General features: G+C 43.9%; 1 protein-coding gene across 2 annotated transcripts in view; it reads right to left on the bottom strand.

Moving 5' to 3' along the window:
* Nucleotides 1-437: 437 nt before the first annotated feature.
* Nucleotides 438-17,584, bottom strand: part of LIAS (lipoic acid synthetase) — a 29,066-nt gene continuing 11,919 nt past the window's right edge. Inside the window, exons 6-12 of one of the 2 annotated variants that reach the window (XM_040418966.1) lie at nucleotides 12,050-12,107; nucleotides 9,116-9,244; nucleotides 5,598-5,743; nucleotides 5,440-5,510; nucleotides 4,754-4,865; nucleotides 2,276-2,345; nucleotides 438-829 (exon numbers count right to left, since the gene is read on the bottom strand). In XM_040418966.1, the coding sequence (XP_040274900.1) occupies nucleotides 2,293-2,345; nucleotides 4,754-4,865; nucleotides 5,440-5,510; nucleotides 5,598-5,743; nucleotides 9,116-9,244; nucleotides 12,050-12,107 (569 nt within the window). In that variant the 3' untranslated portion in view covers nucleotides 438-829; nucleotides 2,276-2,292. Of the gene's footprint in view, nucleotides 833-2,275; nucleotides 2,346-4,753; nucleotides 4,866-5,439; nucleotides 5,511-5,597; nucleotides 5,744-9,115; nucleotides 9,245-12,049; nucleotides 12,108-17,584 lie in introns of both variants that reach the window. The other variant, XM_040418964.1, reaches the window with a different exon arrangement.

The following is a 17,584-nucleotide window of genomic DNA, read 5'->3' on the forward strand; positions in this document are numbered from 1 at the left end:
CTGCAAAATGCTAAACGCACACGGCCGTTATCCGTGTTTTGCGGATCTGCAATTTGCAGACTGTAAAACGAGCAACTGTCGTGTGCATGAGCCCTAAGGGTGGCGGGAAAAGAACACTGCTTTATATCCAGTTTATTTTCAGACACTTGTGGTGGTGATTCAGATTGAAGCATGGGGATGGCCTAGTATTTTTGAAGGAATAGGTATTCTATAGTAATCAAATACTATTATTACCGGTTTTCTCCTTGCTGATCCACACTGTGGGGAGACTTCTGCAGAAAATGTTGCCTATGGCAATCGCATTCTAAAGAAAAACTCATTAGCACCCATATTATACTTGACAAGTGTATATACAGTACGTAAACCCAAAGACACGTACATTACACTTTTGGTCTCCTAAAATTTGAATATAGAAAAGAAAAAGAAAATCCTCTGTCAATTATTAAAGGGATCAAAGTTTATTAAATAGTCAAGAATATCTGTGGTGAATGTTCTTAAATATATGCAAGGAAATTAAAATACAAAATGATGGAATCCAATACCTCAAGTGGGTTGGAAAGGGGAATCGGTCTGTACAGTAGATGACCTCACTGAAATGATAGATTTTCAGCCCAAAAGATAGAATTGTAGATGGAGACTGAAGTTGGATAGAAGCTAGAAATGTTGAGTGCAGACAGAGCAGCCGCTGAGGCATTCGGTCATAGTCCGCATTTCTGTGTTCCAGCGCATCTTGCAAAGCAGTAGATTTGACCTGACTGGTTGATGGCAGCGACGACTCCAGTTTTCAAACGTGCGGCTCCACCTGTGGTTTTCCTCCTCATTGCATTTTCTACTTTTAAAGTGCAAAATTAACAATCTGGCCCATTGCAGACGAATGTGACAGATTAGGTCCGGATGCGTTCAGTTAAAAATGTGCGATTTCGCAAGCAAGTTCAGTCAGTTTTGCCTGCGATTGCGTTCAGTTTTTTTTTTTGCGCGGGTGCAATTGCACAAACAACACCTCTTAGCAACCATCAGTGAAAATCGCATCCGCACTTGCTTGCGGATGTGATTTTCACGCAGCCCCATTCACTTCTTTGGGGCCAGGGCTGCGTGAAAATAGAATATAGAGCATGCTACGATTTTCACGCAACGCACAAGTGATGCGTGAAAAACAACGCTCATGTGCACAGCCCCATTGAAATGAATGGGTCCGGATTCAGTGCGGGCGCAATGCGTTCGCATCAGGCATTGCACCCGCGCGTGTGAAAGGGGCCTTAAGAAGGCAATTTATTGTGAGGGGATTTTTCTTTACGTTTGTGATTTGCACCAGATTTATCCAACGTCACACGCAGGGGAACATTTATCAGAACCAGCATTTTCTTTGCCAGTCTTGATTTCCCCTGTGCAGCTGGAGGATGGGCCTAATCATGGATTTGGCACAGGCTACACACCAGCCTGAAATCTATGGTAGCCTCCTAGCTGTCGTAGCTTTCTGTTTTCATCACATGTAGCATTTAAAAAGTTGCAAACACAGGGTTTGTGACTTTTTTTACGCCAGAAAACTGGCATGGGGAGGAGAATGATAAATTCCCTTAAAGGGGTTGTCCCATCTGTAACCTACATGGCATATTGATAGGCTATGCCATAGCTGTCAGATAGGAGCAGGTCCCCCATCTCCAGATGGGGGCCCTGGAGTGAATGCAAAGCACACCACACTTGCACAGTGTCCTCTCCATTTATTGCTATAGGACTTCTAAAACTGGCTGAGCGTGCGTGCTTGGCTATTTTCAGAAGCCCCATAGCGGTGAATGGGGAGCAGGCCACGCAGTTGGTGCCACCTCTGCCTTCACAACTATGGGAGTTCCGAAAGACGCCATGCCAGCACTCGGCCATTTTCAGTACTCCTATAGCATTAAATGGAGGGTGGCCTGTTCTGGAGATAGGTAGGGGTCCCGCTGCTATCCATATAAAATAAATGTTCTAGATAGGAATAACCCTTTTGTCTACAGATGTTACTCCATTTTATTTTACGCAAAGCCCCCACTAGTGCCTTTTTGGTGACTTTATAAAAGTTGCAGGAATGGCGTAAAATCACAAAGCTGAACATTTTTGCACAATCATGCTGTATGCCAAAATCTGCAACTTTTTCATGGTGAAAAACTTGTTCAAATCTAAAGGTTTTTTTTACAGCCTGAAGCAATGGACAACTTTCAGTAATACCCCATGGCCACGACACCGATCACCTATTATACCACATGGCATAACATGGCTTTCTACTAGTAAGTCCATATACCACTGCCATGCTCTTCTTTATATGGCCTTTCTTTTCTTCTTCTCCACCAGATTCTTCAAGAAGAATTCACCTAATATGAAAAAAGACACAATAAGGGTTATGTGATCTTCCGTAAAGAGAACATCTGCTCTTTTTGTCCACAGTGAACAATTGCAATGCAGCCCTGGAAAAATGTAAGCTGCACTGTGATTGGCTATGGGTGAGAAGCCAAAGATTTTTGGTTACACAATTTTGATAAATGAGGCCCAAAATGTGCCTATGAATATCGGCAAGAAGTGCCATTATGAGGATTTACGAACTGCAGCCCTCAAACCAGTAACTGCTAGGCCTGATAATTCGGTAAATGAGTCTTTTCCACAGGACTTTTTAGGTATTTTTGTAGTGACTCCAAACGATTTACTTTCATAAGCCCATACTTTATATTCAGTGACCAAAATAAAACGATGGAAATCTGTCAGAGAGAGAGAGTAGCCTTCTGTTTTTAGCCTAATATGTAGACAGCATAAAGTTAGATCAGACAGGCAAAAGATGTGCCATTCTGTATAATAAAGCTGGTACATCTTACATAGTTGTTAAGGTTGGAAAAAGACAAAAGTCCATCAAGTCCAACCTGTAATCCTGCTATATCGATCCACGGAAAACAAATCCCTGGATCAATGTCCATCTTCTTTTTAAAAAGGCGTTGGGCCAAAGGGAAAGGGTGCGTAGAACATGATTTTTATACATTGTCATAAGCCTCAATGTTATTTTGAAGTAAAGTCATCTAAACCTTTTTTGAAGCCATCTACTGTATTCGCTGTGACCAGCTCCTGCGGCAGTTTATTTCAGAGATTCACAGCCCTTACTGTAAAGAATGCTTGTCGCCTCTTATGACTGAATCTTTTTTTCTCCAGGTGTAGGGACTGGCCCCTTGTTTTTTGAGGGGGTTTAAGACAGAATAGCTTCCCTTGATATTTTTTGTATGGCCCATTTATATATTTGTACAGGTTAATCATGTCCCCCCCTTAGGCGTCTTTTTTCAAGGCTAAACATTTAATCTTTGTTCATAACTAAGACCCTCCAGGCCCCTTATCAGTTTAGTCGCTCTCCTCTGTACTTTTTCTAACTCCAGGGCACACTTTTTAAGGACTGGTGCCCAGAACTGAACTGCGTATTCCATTTGAGGCCGCACCAACGCTTTATATAGTGGTAATATTACATCCCTGTCCCGCGAGTCCATACCTCTTTTAATACAAGACAAAATTCCTTTGCTCCCTTGTCTAGTGAGGTTTGTCAAAAGTGTCTAAACCACATAATTAATGTGAAGCGAGGCATGTACACTAGTTTTCTGTGCAAATGTCCCCCACTGTCTACTGCGCTAGAGGATGTAGCCTGTCCTTCATGTCAACTGGCACCATCTACTGTAATACTTACAGGGGTTTTCAGGTAATATCATTTTTTTTAACAAGTGCCTGCAGCCTGCCCCCTGAAACAGACGATTCCTACTTAACTGCTCCACGTCACTCCGGTCCTCCGCTTTCTCTATCTTATGGTCCGCACACTGTTTATATGCAGCTGGCTCTGGGCATGGCCACATGTCCCGCTCCAGCGGTGATGTGGCCACAAGCGGAATGTCACCACTAAAGCCAGTCATTGGGTGGAGTAGGGTATTCCGTTTGTGTGAAGTTATCCCCTATTCACAGTTATTAGATCGGTGGACGTCCTTCCGATTACTAGGACTCCCAATCATCACAAAAAAGGGGAACCACTACCATGTGGAGCCCCCTGTAATGAACAGAGTAGCCTTCTGAATTCATTTCCATGGGAGTTTTGGACATAACAGAAAACAGCGCTCTGCTATGTCCGAACTCCCAAAGAAATGAGCGGCAGCGTGCATATCCAACCGGCCGTTCTGCTCATTTTGGGGGCCTCCACGGGGTACTGGGTCACTGTTCCTGTGGATAGGGAATATCTTCACACACCTTCACATATCTCTTTAATTCCTCCTGTGGTGGCACTGTAGGAGAAATGAACACTTAGGGGCACATTTATTAAGACTGGCGTTTTAGACGCTGGTCTTAATATATCTGTTTTACATTTAGACCATTTTCGTGTAGAAAATGATGAATAACAGCGGCCTGCTGGCCAGCCCCCTTCCCGCTACACCCACAATTTTGGACCTGGTGTGAACGGGCCGAAGTCGCAGATAATTTAGGCGTTTTTCAGCTTAGTAAATGATCCCGTTAGTGCTAATTTCACCTGCAGATCATAGCTCATCACTGTGACCTTAGCAGTGGTACATCCTATGATTTAAACTGTGGTCGGGGGACCTGTTTAACAAAGAGGGATTGTCCAAGACTGACAACCCCTTCAATCCTGACCATTTTCTTAAAGACAGATGGCACAAATACAAAACTTAAATTTATGTTAGGTAGTATGTCCAATAAAACAATTAAGGAAGTAAAATCTAAGAAAATAAATAATAATAACACAGCATACCGGCTTTGTAAGATGATCGGACCAGAGGACCACTGGCTGTGTACAGGAATCCTAGCTCGTTGCCCATTTTCTCCCAGTGCTTAAACTTTTCAGGTGCGACATATTCTTCAACCTGCAGAAGACCCATAAAATGGTCATGTAATATGTAGCGTTTTTATTTTCCGGCATTGAGTTCCGTCCTCGGGGCTCAATACCGGAAAAAAACTGATCAGTTTTATCCTAATGCATTCTGAATGGAGAGCATTCCGTTCAGGATGCATCAGTTCAGTCCCTCTTACGTTTTTTGGCCGGAGAAAATACCGCAGCATGCTGCAGTTTTCTCTCCGGCCAAATGTCCTGAACACTTGCCAGAATGCCGGATCCGGCATTATTTTCCATTGAAATGCATTAATGCCGGATCCAGACCCAAGTGTTCTGGAAAAATGGATCCGGTTTTGCATTCTGTGCATGCGCAGAACTTTAAAAATGTGAAAAAGATAAATACCGGATCCGTTTTTCCAGATGACAATCGGAAAGACGGATCCGGTATTGCAATGCATTTGTCAGACGGATCCGCATCCGGATCCGTCTGAGAATAGCATCAGTTTGCATCCGGATTGCCGGATCAGGCAGGCAGTTCCAGCGACGGACAGTTTCCATCTGCTATATGTGTAAAATCCCACTGCATTCTGGGAAGGTCCCCTTACCTTAAGATGACGCTTTGTTGGCTGCATGTACTGTCCAAGGGTCAGACAGTCGACTTCTGCTTCACGTAAGGCTGTTAAGAAGTTTCCAAACACACGTAATCAGCTCCATGCTTATTCCCAACACATGTCCAGTGGGAGGACACCTACTAGTCACTCACCTGTCATGGTGTCATAGACTTGTTCATCCGACTCTCCTAAACCCAGCATGATGGATGTTTTAGTGACAATGTCCGGCCGCACATATTTAGCATGTTTTAGGACACTAATAGATTGCTCAAAGTTTGCACGAGGGTCACGGACTTGCCTACAAATATATTGAAATGTCACTGCTGGGAGTTGGCTTTTAGGTAACTAGATGACAAACAACTACCAGAGCACGGACATAGTTAGTGTATAAATGCATCACCGCATCCTGTACACACACTTATCAGGGTCATTCATTTTCTTACCACATTTTCCATTTTAAAGGGGCTGGCCAATTAATGGTTAAAGGGGTTTTCCAAGGCCTATAATGCCCCCCATATGCCTGGCCCCTCACACAGATAGTACATAACCTTGCTCCATGGCACCTGCGTCGCTTCTGATGCCAGCGCGGCTGATGCTGCATCTCAGTGTGGAGTGGGGGGGGGGCAGCCAATAGCAGGCCACGACGGGAAGGAGCCTCCCTAGGATCGCGGGTGACGCTAGGGAGGTTAGTTCCCATCGCGGCCTGCTACTGGCTGCCCCCTCCCACCGCCGGATGTTTTCACCCGCTCAACGGGGAGATGCATCGGTGGGTGCCGAGGAGTGAGGTAAGTACGATCTGTGTGAGGGGCCCGGCATATGGGGGGTATTATAAGCCTTGGATAACCATTTTCAAAATGTGTTGCAGATGAATTAATACAACTTGCTAATATACTATATGAATTCTATCTATCCATAGTATATATTTATATACAATGCATTCAGAAAGTCTTCAGACCCTTTCACTTTTTTCACATTTTGTTATATTGCGGCCTTGTGCTAAAATGAAAAATAAAAATTCCCCCCATCATTCTACTCAATACCCCATAATGAGAACGCGAGAGCAGAACTTTAGAAATATTTTGCAAATGTATTAAAAAGGAAAAACTAAAAATGTTGTATGGACATAATATTCTCAGTCCCTTTGCTAGGACTGTAGCTCTGGGGGCTTTGAGAGGTTTCTACACCTTAATTCGAGTCCACCTGTAGTAATATCAGTTGACTGGACAAAATTTGGAACGATACACCTCTGTCTAGGGATCAACCGATATAGATTTTTTAGGGCAGATACCGATAATCTATGAACTTTCAGGCCGATAGCCGATAATTTATACCGATATTCTGTGAATTTTCATTTTTGAAAAAAATAAATACATTTTCTACACATCTGCTGAAAATGAATATGTTTATTGTTAACGTGTAGGTTTTTTTTCTTGTAAATCTTTCTTTTTCATTTATAATTAATATTTAGTTTTTTTTTTTTTTACTATTAGCCCCCTTAGGGACTAGAACCCTTGTCCTATTCACTCTATCAGGGTGAATAGGACTTCACACTCTCCCTGCTGCTCTGTGCATAGTACACACAGCAGCAGGGAGCTGACTATGGCAGCCAGGGCTTCAGTAGTGTCCTGGCTGCCATGGTAACCGATCGGAGCCCCAGGCTTACACTGCTGGGGCTCCGATCAGAACTTCCACTGAGGAGGCCACTGGGGGGGCGCACTGCACCACCAATGATTAATACTGGGGGAGCTTGGGGGGGGCGCACTGCACCACCAATGATTAATACTGGGGGGCTTGGGGAAAAGGAGGCGCACTGCCCCACCAATGAAGATGCCTCTTTCATTCATTCATATACAGGAGCTGGCTGCAGAATCACATAGCCGGCTCCCGACCTCCATGAGCGTTAGCTTTGATCCGCGGCACCTGAGGGGTTAACTACCGCAGATCGCAGCTACTTGTCATAGAGGTTGGGAGCCGGCTATGTGATTCTGCAGCCAGCTCCCGCCTCCTGTATATGAATTAATGAGAGAGGTATCTTCATTGGTGGCGCAGTGGCCACAGCCCCTCCCCTTCTCTTGTCCTCCCTCCTCTCATTGGTGGTAGCAGCAGCGGCAGAACAGGGGAAGGGAGACACTGCTTCCTTCTCCCCTGTGCTGCTGAGGGAACACGGAGAGCGCTGTCAGCAGCGCGATCCTTGCTCCCCATACGTTATCGGTATCTCGGCAAAAAAGATGCCGATACCGATAACTGTCAAAATCCTGAACGGCCGATAATATCGGTAAAACCCTACCTCTGTCTATAAGGTCTCACAGCTGACAATGCATATCAGAGCAAAAACCAAGCCATGAGGAGGAAAGAACTGCCTGTAGAGAGCAGAGACAGGATTGTGTGGAGGAACAGATCTGGAGAAGGGTACAAAAACATTTCAGCTGTACTGAAAATTTCCAACAGCACAGTGGCTTCTATAATCCTTAAATGTAAGGCTACTTTCATTATTGCGTTTGGTGCGGATCTGTCATGGATCTGCACAGACTGATCCGTTCAGATAATACAACCGTCTGCATCCGTTCAGATGTATTATCTTTAACATAGCCAAGACGGATCCGTTTTCTATTGTGTCATAGAAAACTGATCCGTCCCCATTGACTTACATTGTGTGCCAGGATGGATCAGTTTCGTCAAAGCGGAATGGAGGCAAACTGAGGCATTCTGAGCGGATCCTTTTCCATTCAGAATGCATTAGGGCCAAACTGATCCGCTTTGGACCGCTTGTGAGAGCCCATGACGGATCTCACAAATGGAATGCCAAAACGGGAGTGTGAAAGTAGCCTAAGACGTCTGGAACAACCAGGACTCTTCCTAGAGCTGGCCACCCCACCAAATTAATAGGGGGAAAAGAGCCTAATCTAATGGTCACTCTGGCTGTGCTCTAAAGATTCTGTCTGCAGATGGGAAAAACTTCCAGAAGGTCAACCATCACTGCAGCACTTCACCAATGTGCAGCTTTATGGCAGTGGCCAGAAAGAAGCCTCGCATCTGTACAAAACACATGAAAGCCCGTCTGAAGTTTGCAAAAAAGCAACTAATTGACTCTCAGACTGTGAAAAACAAGGTTCTCTGGTCTGAGGAAACCAAGATTGAACTGTTTGGCCTCAATTCTAAGAGTCATGTAGGGAGTAATCCAGGCACTGCCCAATACCAACCCTACAGGGAGGCATGGTGGTGGCAGCATTATGCTCTGGGAGTATTTTTCAACGCCTGGGACAGGGAGACTGGTCAGAGTAGAGGGAAAGATGAATGGAGCAAAGTACAGAGATATGCTTAATGAAAACCTGACCCAGAGTGCTGTGGACCTCGGACTGGGCAGACAATGACCCCAAGAACACAGCCGCACTGCTGCAGTATCGGAGAATGGCCACTACCCAGCAGACGGCACATGTGGTGTTCTGGCTCTATACCCTTCCTCTGACAGCTGATAGGCGGGACTCGCACTGAGCAGATACTGATGACCTAATCCTATTCATAGTCATCAATATGTTGGTCCTCGACAAACCCTATCAAGATTTTATATATAATTGCAGACACTTTTTTAGATAAAGCAGCCCATGCTAGTGGAAAGCTTACAAATAATAGAAAGGTCTAATGTGAGTAGAGTAAAAAAAATAAAAAATACCTTTGCAGAGCTGGAACAGTCTCCACATTATGGGCATAAACGTCAAGTCTGGAATGGATGATGGTTTCTACAGCTTTCTTATCACCACGGAAATCTGGCGTTAGACATTCAATAAGGATTTTGGAATTCCTGAGGGCAAAAAAGGGGTAAAATGGATTTTATCATGTAGGTATGCCAAAACGAAGAAAAGACTAGCACTGAAGGAAAAAGTATAACACGTGTGAAACCATTCATAACACCGCAATATTAAAGGGGTTATCCCATGAATAATGTTAAAAATAAAATCCGACATCATATAGTACATGACAGTCTCTATCTAACAAAGCTAGAACCAGCCCTGCACCTCACATGGATCCAGAGATCTCCCCATTCATTGCTCTGCTAGATTTATATCAAGCTGACAGCTCAGGGCGCATGTCCATTTTCAGGGGACATGTCCTTTCTGCTGCAACTAGAGGCAGCTGAAGGATGGAACTGAGCTTGTGCTTCCATCTCTGTGAGCGGACAAAGAATTGTAAAAAAGAGCAAACATTAGGTGGCGCTATACAGATAGACTTCAGTAGATAAGTCAGCACCTATATAACTTTTTAACTACATGCAATTCCATCAGATCCAGGTGCTGGTTTGAAAAATGTAGACTATTTTTCGTGGGATAAGCCTTTGAATATAAAATTGTGAATATATGATCTGGCTATGAACTTGGAAACATCCAACTGTTATGATTAAGAAGTCACTAAAGGTACATTTCCGCACAAATCAAATGTACAGACGTTTTTTCTTGCAGCAATAACAGTTTTTGATAGTCTGTTTAAATTCTGCAATTGTGACATTTACCTGCAAGTTTCATTGCTGTTTGGCCAAAACTGCACAATGCTACAGCCACCGCAGCAAATTTACAACAAAAATGCCTTTAAATGCACACTTTTTGGCAGTTGTTGCAATGGTGCAGCTTTCTATTGGAACGGTGGCATGTAAATGGAACCTACAGATCAGTTAACACATAACAGCAAACAGGCAACTGGTGGTAGGAAAGAACATTACAAGTATGTGATTGACATTTACTTAAAGGGGTTCTCCCATGACTAATATAAAAAAAAATGAAATTCAGACATCACATAGGACATGACCATCTCTTTCTAACAAAGCTAGAACCAGCCCTGTACCTCACACGGATCCAGAGATCTCCTCATTCATTGCTCTGCTAGATTGATATCAAGCTGACGGCTCAAGGGGAGTGTCTTTTCTGCTGCAGCTAAGGGGGCGTGTCCATGCTCTCCCTATCACAGCAAGGGGGCGTGTCCATGCTCTGCCTATCACAGCTCAGGAGGCAGTTGAAGGATGAAACTGAGCATGTGCGGCCATCTCAGAGAGCAGGACAAAGAAATAAGACTAGATACATTTTATTAAATAACTCAGTGGCTATAATACATTTTTAATTACATGCAATTACAAAAGTATTCAGATCCAGGTACTGGTTTAAAAACTGTAGAATAGTTTTCATGGGACAACCCCTTTAAGTACAGTCATTTGTGAATACAGGTTCACCTGTAGCAGATTACATTTTATGTGAATGCTGGATGAATGATGACAGTAACGATATTTTTTATGTATGTATGATCAATGTCAAGTGATTAACAAATGTTTTATCATTTATCTTTTTGTGTATGACTTGGCAATAACTATTAAATTGTCACTAACTAATCAACTCTGCATAAATCAAGAGTACAGGTGAACAGAAGAAACTTTGGAATATATCTTATCAGAGAAAAATGCCTTTTTTCCCATGCTAAGCTAAAATTTGCTGTTAAGTCCATCTCAAGAGACAAGATGGCTATCAGCTCACTAAAGGACCAGAGTAGTCCATAAAGAGCGGAGGAGGAGTGGGCTGAGAATACTAAAGCACACTGTGCCTCAAGTAGTCAGAGAATCTTTTGCCAATTTACATACACGAAGGGGGGACTGGGAATCAGATGACCACGGGCAGCAATACTGAAAACAAGAGCACCAGGTACTGTATGCTGTCGGATTTTTCTACACTCTTGAAAGGAAACTGAAAAAAGCCAAAACTATTAAACACTGTATATTTTTCAACGATGCTAGACAGATAACGTTAAAGAGGTTCTCTGGGATTTACATGTTGACGACCTATCCTCAGGACTCCCAGGGACCCCTCTTTTGCTGGCTCGATTCATTTTTCCATTACATTATACACTACCCTTTTCCATGGTTACGACCACCCTGCAATCCATCAGCGGTGGCCGTGCTTGCACACTATAGGAAAAAGCACTGAGCTACAGTATGTGAGCTCCCACGGTCCCGGCCACCAGAGAGGCCGGCACTTTTTCCTATAGTGTGCACGCATGGCCACCATTGCTGGACTGCAGGGTGGTCATAGCCATGGAAACAAGCCGTGTATAATGCAATGGAAAAATTCATTCAGCCAGCAAAGGAGGCAATATGGACAATCACAATACATTAGTAAGTCCCTTGTATTAACTTTTTCTACATGATAAATCCCCCTTGTTGAAATGACACAACCCCTTTAAGCATCTTCCTGCACCATGTGATGTCACGTTCATCGGTCACAAGGCATAGCTCATTCATTTGAATGGGACTGAGCTGCAATACCAAACACAGCCGCTAAACAAGGTACAGCTGTGTGCTCTGCGCTCCCGGGACCGCTGCGGCCTCCTCAAACAGCTTATCAGCAAGGGGCCAGGAGTTGGACTCGAGACAATATCATATTGATGACATATACTGAGGATAGGTCACCAATATGGAAATCCCAGAGAACCCCTTTAACACTAGTAAAGCTGTACTTTACCGAGATAGAGGTCATTTTGGCAGCGTACTTTCATTTGGCCTTTATTGAGATAGCGGTTATTTTGGCAGCACTACCATCCTATTATAAAAAATGAATATGTTTTTATGTACCTCTCTTTCAAAAGAGACACTGTTCTCGCAATATGTTCAGCTCCTCCGTCTGGGAGATCTAGGCAAGAAAACAAATAAAAACTTAAAAGGTTGTGAGAAAGGCAACAGAGTAGTGGGCTGGCAGTATGTTCACCTCTAGAAAAAATAAAAATAAACTAAGCCAATAACCACATGGTAAATCTGCTGCACGAGCTAACCCAGCCTAAATCTGGACATACACATTAGATGGCTGTTGGCCAAATGCTCATTTCTTCTGACCGCTCCATACACATGCATACTCGGTTCATCTCAGCATGTATGTGTCTCCTCATGTTGATTGACAGGGCCAGCAAACGCGCTCGTCCCCTGACTGGCCCGGTCTGCGTTTTAAATCTCGCTCCTTCGCCGTACCGGTCTTCAGTCAGCGCAGGCGCACTGATAGGACGGCGCTCGCTCGGCTGCTCCTTCCTCAGTGCGCCTGCGCCGGGTGTAGATGTGACATCATCGGCGCAGGCGCATTGAAGATGGAGCGGCCGAGCGAGCATCCTCCTCTCAGTGCGCCTGCGCCGACTGAAGACCGGTACGGCGCAGGCGCGAAATTTTGAACGCAGACAGGGCCAGTCAGAGGACGAGCACGTTCGCTGGCCCTGTCAATCAACATGAGGAGGGGGCGTCATTATGAAAGGAGGATGCGGCTGCTACCAGCAAGTAGCCGCCCTACTTGCTGGTAGAGAGGTAATTTACATATTATAAAAGTCCGTTTTTTGAAGAAACTACAGAACGAAAATCAGTAAGAGCACTATATATTGATATATCGCAGTATAAGGAATTTAAGTAGCCCAAAAAAAATAAATGGCTTTAGTGGGGTGACAGAAGCCCTTTAACCACCTCAGCCCCCAGTGCTTAAACACCCTGAAAGACCAGGCCACTTTTTACACTTCTGACCTACACTACTTTCACCATTTATTGCTCGGTCATGCAACTTACCACCCAAATGAATTTTACCTCCTTTTCTTCTCACTAATAGAGCTTTCATTTGGTGGTATTTCATTGCTGCTGACATTTTAACTTTTTTTGTTATTAATCGAAATTTAACGTTTTTTTTGCAAAAAAATGACATTTTTCACTTTCAGTTGTAAAATTTTGCAAAAAAAACGACATCCATATAGAAATTTTGCTCTAAATTTATAGTTCTACATGTCTTTGATAAAAAAAAAAATGTTTGGGTAGAAAAAAAATGGTTTGGGTAAAAGTTATAGCGTTTACAAACTATGGTACAAAAATGTGAATTTCCGCTTTTTGCAGCAGCTCTGACTTTCTGAGCACCTGTCATGTTTCCTGAGGTTCTACAATGCCCAGACAGTACAAACACCCCACAAATGACCCCATTTCTGAAAGTACACACCCTAAGGTATTCGCTGATGGGCATAGTGAGTTCATAGAACTTTTTATTTTTTGTCACAAGTTAGCGGAAAATGATGATTTTTTTTTATTTATTTTTTTTTCTTACAAAGTCTCATATTCCACTAACTTGTGACAAAAAATAAAAAGTTCTATGAACTCACTATGCCCATCAGCGAATACCTTGGGGTCTCTTCTTTCCAAAATGGGGTCACTTGTGGGGTAGTTATACTGCCCTGGCATTCTAGGGGCCCAAATGTGTGGTAAGGAGTTTGAAATCAAATTCAGTAAAAAATGACAAGTGAAATCCGAAAGGTGCTCTTTGGAATATGGGCCCCTTTGCCCACCTAGGCTGCAAAAAAGTGTCACACATCTGGTATCCCCGTACTCAGGAGAAGTTGAGGAATGTGTTTTGGGGTGTCTTTTTACATATACCCATGCTGGGTGAGATAAATATCTTGGTCAAATGACAACTTTGTATAAAAAAATGGGAAAAGTTGTCTTTTGCCAAGATATTTCTCTCACCCAGCATGGGTATATATAAAATGACACCCCAAAACACATTCCCCACCTTCTCCTGAGTACGGAGATACCAGATGTGTGACACTTTTTTGCAGCCTAGGTGGGCAAAGGGGCCCACATTCCAAAGAGCACCTTTCGGATTTCACAGGTCATTTTTTACTGAATTTGATTTCAAACTCCTTACCACACATTTGGGCCCCTAGAATGCCAGGGCAGTATAACTACCCCACAAGTGACCCCATTTTGGAAAGAAGACACCCCAAGGTATTCCGTGAGGGGCATGGCGAGTTCCTAGAATTTTTTATTTTTTGTCACAAGTTAGTGGAAAATGATTATTTTTTTTTTTTTTTTTTTTTTCATACAAAGTCTCATATTCCACTAACTTGTGACAAAAAATAAAAACTTCCATGAACTCACTATGCCCATCAGCGAATACCTTGGGGTCTCTTCTTTCCAAAATGGTGTCACTTGTGGGGTAGTTATACTGCCCTGGCATTCTAGGGGCCCAAATGTGTGGTAAGGAGTTTGAAATCAAATTCTGTAAAAATTGACCTGTGAAATCCGAAAGGTGCTCTTTGGCATATGGGCCCCTTTGCCCACCTAGGCTGCAAAAAAGTGTCACACATCTGGTATCTCTGTATTCAGGAGAAGTTGAGGAATGTGTTTTGGGGTGTCTTTTTACATATACCCATGCTGGGTGAGATAAATATCTTGGTCAAATGCCAACTTTGTATAAAAAAATGGGAAAAGTTGTCGTTTGCCAAGATATTTCTCTCACCCAGCATGGGTATATATAAAATGACACCCCAAAACACATTCCCCACCTTCTCCTGAGTATGGAGATACCAGATGTGTGACACTTTTTTGCAGCCTAGGTGGGCAAAGGGGCCCATATTCCAAAGAGCACCTTTCGGATTTCACTTGTCATTTTTTACAGAATTTGATTTCAAACTCCTTACCACACATTTGGGCCCCTAGAATGCCAGGGCAGTATAACTACCCCACAAGTGACCCCATTTTGGAAAGAAGAGACCCCAAGGTATTCGCTGATGGGCATAGTGAGTTCATGGAAGTTTTTATTTTTTGTCACAAGTTAGTGGAATATGAGACTTTGTATAAAAAAAAAAAATCAGCATTTTCCACTAACTTGTGACAAAAAATAAAAAATTCTAGGAACTCGCCATGCCCCTCACGGAATACCTTGGGGTGTCTTCTTTCCAAAATGGGGTCACTTGTGTGGTAGTTATACTGCCCTGGCATTTTCCAGGGGCCCTAATGTGTGTTAGGTAGGTAAATGACCTGTGAAATCCTAAAGGTGCTCTTTGGAATATGGGCCCCTTTGCCCACCTAGGCTGCAAAAAAGTGTCACACATGTGGTATCGCCGTATTCAGGAGAAGTTGGGGAATGTGTTTTGGGGTGTCATTTTACATATACCCTTGCTGGGTGAGAGAAATATCTTGGCAAAAGACAACTTTTCCCATTTTTTTATACAAAGTTGGCATTTGACCAAGATATTTCTCTCACCCAGCATGGGTATATGTAAAATGACACCCCAAAACACATTCCCCAACTTCTCCTGAGTACGGCGATACCACATGTGTGACACTTTTTTGCAGCCTAGATGCGCAAAGGGGCCCACATTCATTTTATGAGGGCATTTTTAGACATTTGGATACCAGACTTCTTCTCACGCTTTGGGGCCCCTAGAATGCCAGGGCAGTATAAATACCCCACATGTGACCCCATTTTGGAAAGAAGACACCCCAAGGTATTCAATGAGGGGCATGGCGAGTTCATAGAAATTTTTTTTTTTTGGCACAAGTTAGCGGAAATTGATATTTTTTATTTTTTTCTCACAAAGTCTCCCGTTCCGCTAACTTGGGACAAAAATTTCAATCTTTCATGGACTCAATATGCCCCTCACGGAATACCTGGGGGTGTCTTCTTTCCGAAATGGGGTCACATGTGGCGTATTTATACTGCCCTGGCATTCTAGGGGCCCTAAAGCGTGAGAAGAAGTCTGGAATATACATGTCTAAAAAATTTTACGCATTTGGATTCCGTGAGGGGTATGCTGAGTTCATGTGAGATTTTATTTTTTGACACAAGTTAGTGGAATATGAGACTTTGTAAGAAAAATAAATAAAAATTCCGCTAACTTGGGCCAAAAAAATGTCTGAATGGAGCCTTACAGAGGGGTGATCAATGACAGGGGGGTGATCAATGACAGGGGGGGGTGATCAATGACAGGGGGTTGATCAATGACAGGGGGGTGATCAATGACAGGGGGGGGGTGATCAATGACAGGGGGTTGATCAATGACAGGGGGTTGATCAGGGAGTCTATATGGGGTGATAACCACAGTCATTGATCATGCCCCTGTAAGGCTTCATTCAGACGTCCGTATGCGTTTTGCGGATCCGATCCATCTATCAGTGCATCCGTAAAAATCATGCGGACATCTGAATGGAGCTTTACAGGGGGGTAATCAATGACAGGGGGGTGATCAGGGAGTCTATATGGGGTGATCACCACAGTCATTGATCATGCCCCTGTAAGGCTTCATTCAGACGTCCGGATGCGTTTTGCGGATCCGATCCATCTATCAGTGGATCCGTAAAAATCATGCGGACGTCTGAATGGAGCTTTACAGGGGGGTGATCAATGACAGGGGTGTAATCAATGACAGGGGGGTGATCAGGGAGTCTATATGGGGTGATCACCACAGTCATTGATCACGCCCCTGTAAGGCTTCATTCAGACGTCCGGATGCGTTTTGCGGATCCGATCCATCTATCAGTGCATCTGTAAAAATCATGCGGACATCTGAATGGAGCTTTACAGGGGGGTGATCAATGACAGGGGGGTGATCAGGGAGTCTATATGGGGTGATCACCACAGTCATTGATCACGCCCCTGTAAGGCTTCATTCAGACGTCCGGATGCGTTTTGCGGATCCGATCCATCTATCAGTGCATCCGTAAAAATCATGCGGACATCTGAATGGAGCTTTACAGGGGGGTGATCAATGACAGGGGTGTAATCAATGACAGGGGGGTGATCAGGGAGTCTATATGGGGTGATCACCACAGTCATTGATCACGCCCCTGTAAGGCTTCATTCAGACGTCCGGATGCGTTTTGCGGATCCGATCCATCTATCAGTGCATCCGTAAAAATCATGCGGACATCTGAATGGAGCTTTACAGGGGGGTGATCAATGACAGGGGGGTGATCAGGGAGTCTATATGGGGTGATAACCACAGTCATTGATCATGCCCCTGTAAGGCTTCATTCAGACGTCCGGATGCATTTTGCGGATCCGATCCATCTATCAGTGCATCCGTAAAAATCATGCGGACATCTGAATGGAGCTTTACAGGGGGGTAATCAATGACAGGGGGGTGATCAGGGAGTCTATATGGGGTGATCACCACAGTCATTGATCACGCCCCTGTAAGGCTTCATTCAGACGTCCGGATGCGTTTTGCGGATCCGATCCATCTATCAGTGCATCCGTAAAAATCATGCGGACATCTGAATGGAGCTTTACAGGGGGGTGATCAATGACAGGGGTGTAATCAATGACAGGGGGGTGATCAGGGAGTCTATATGGGGTGATAACCACAGTCA

Source organism: Bufo bufo, chromosome 2, assembly GCF_905171765.1.
Source record: "Bufo bufo chromosome 2, aBufBuf1.1, whole genome shotgun sequence".
Classification (NCBI taxonomy): domain Eukaryota; kingdom Metazoa; phylum Chordata; class Amphibia; order Anura; family Bufonidae; genus Bufo; species Bufo bufo.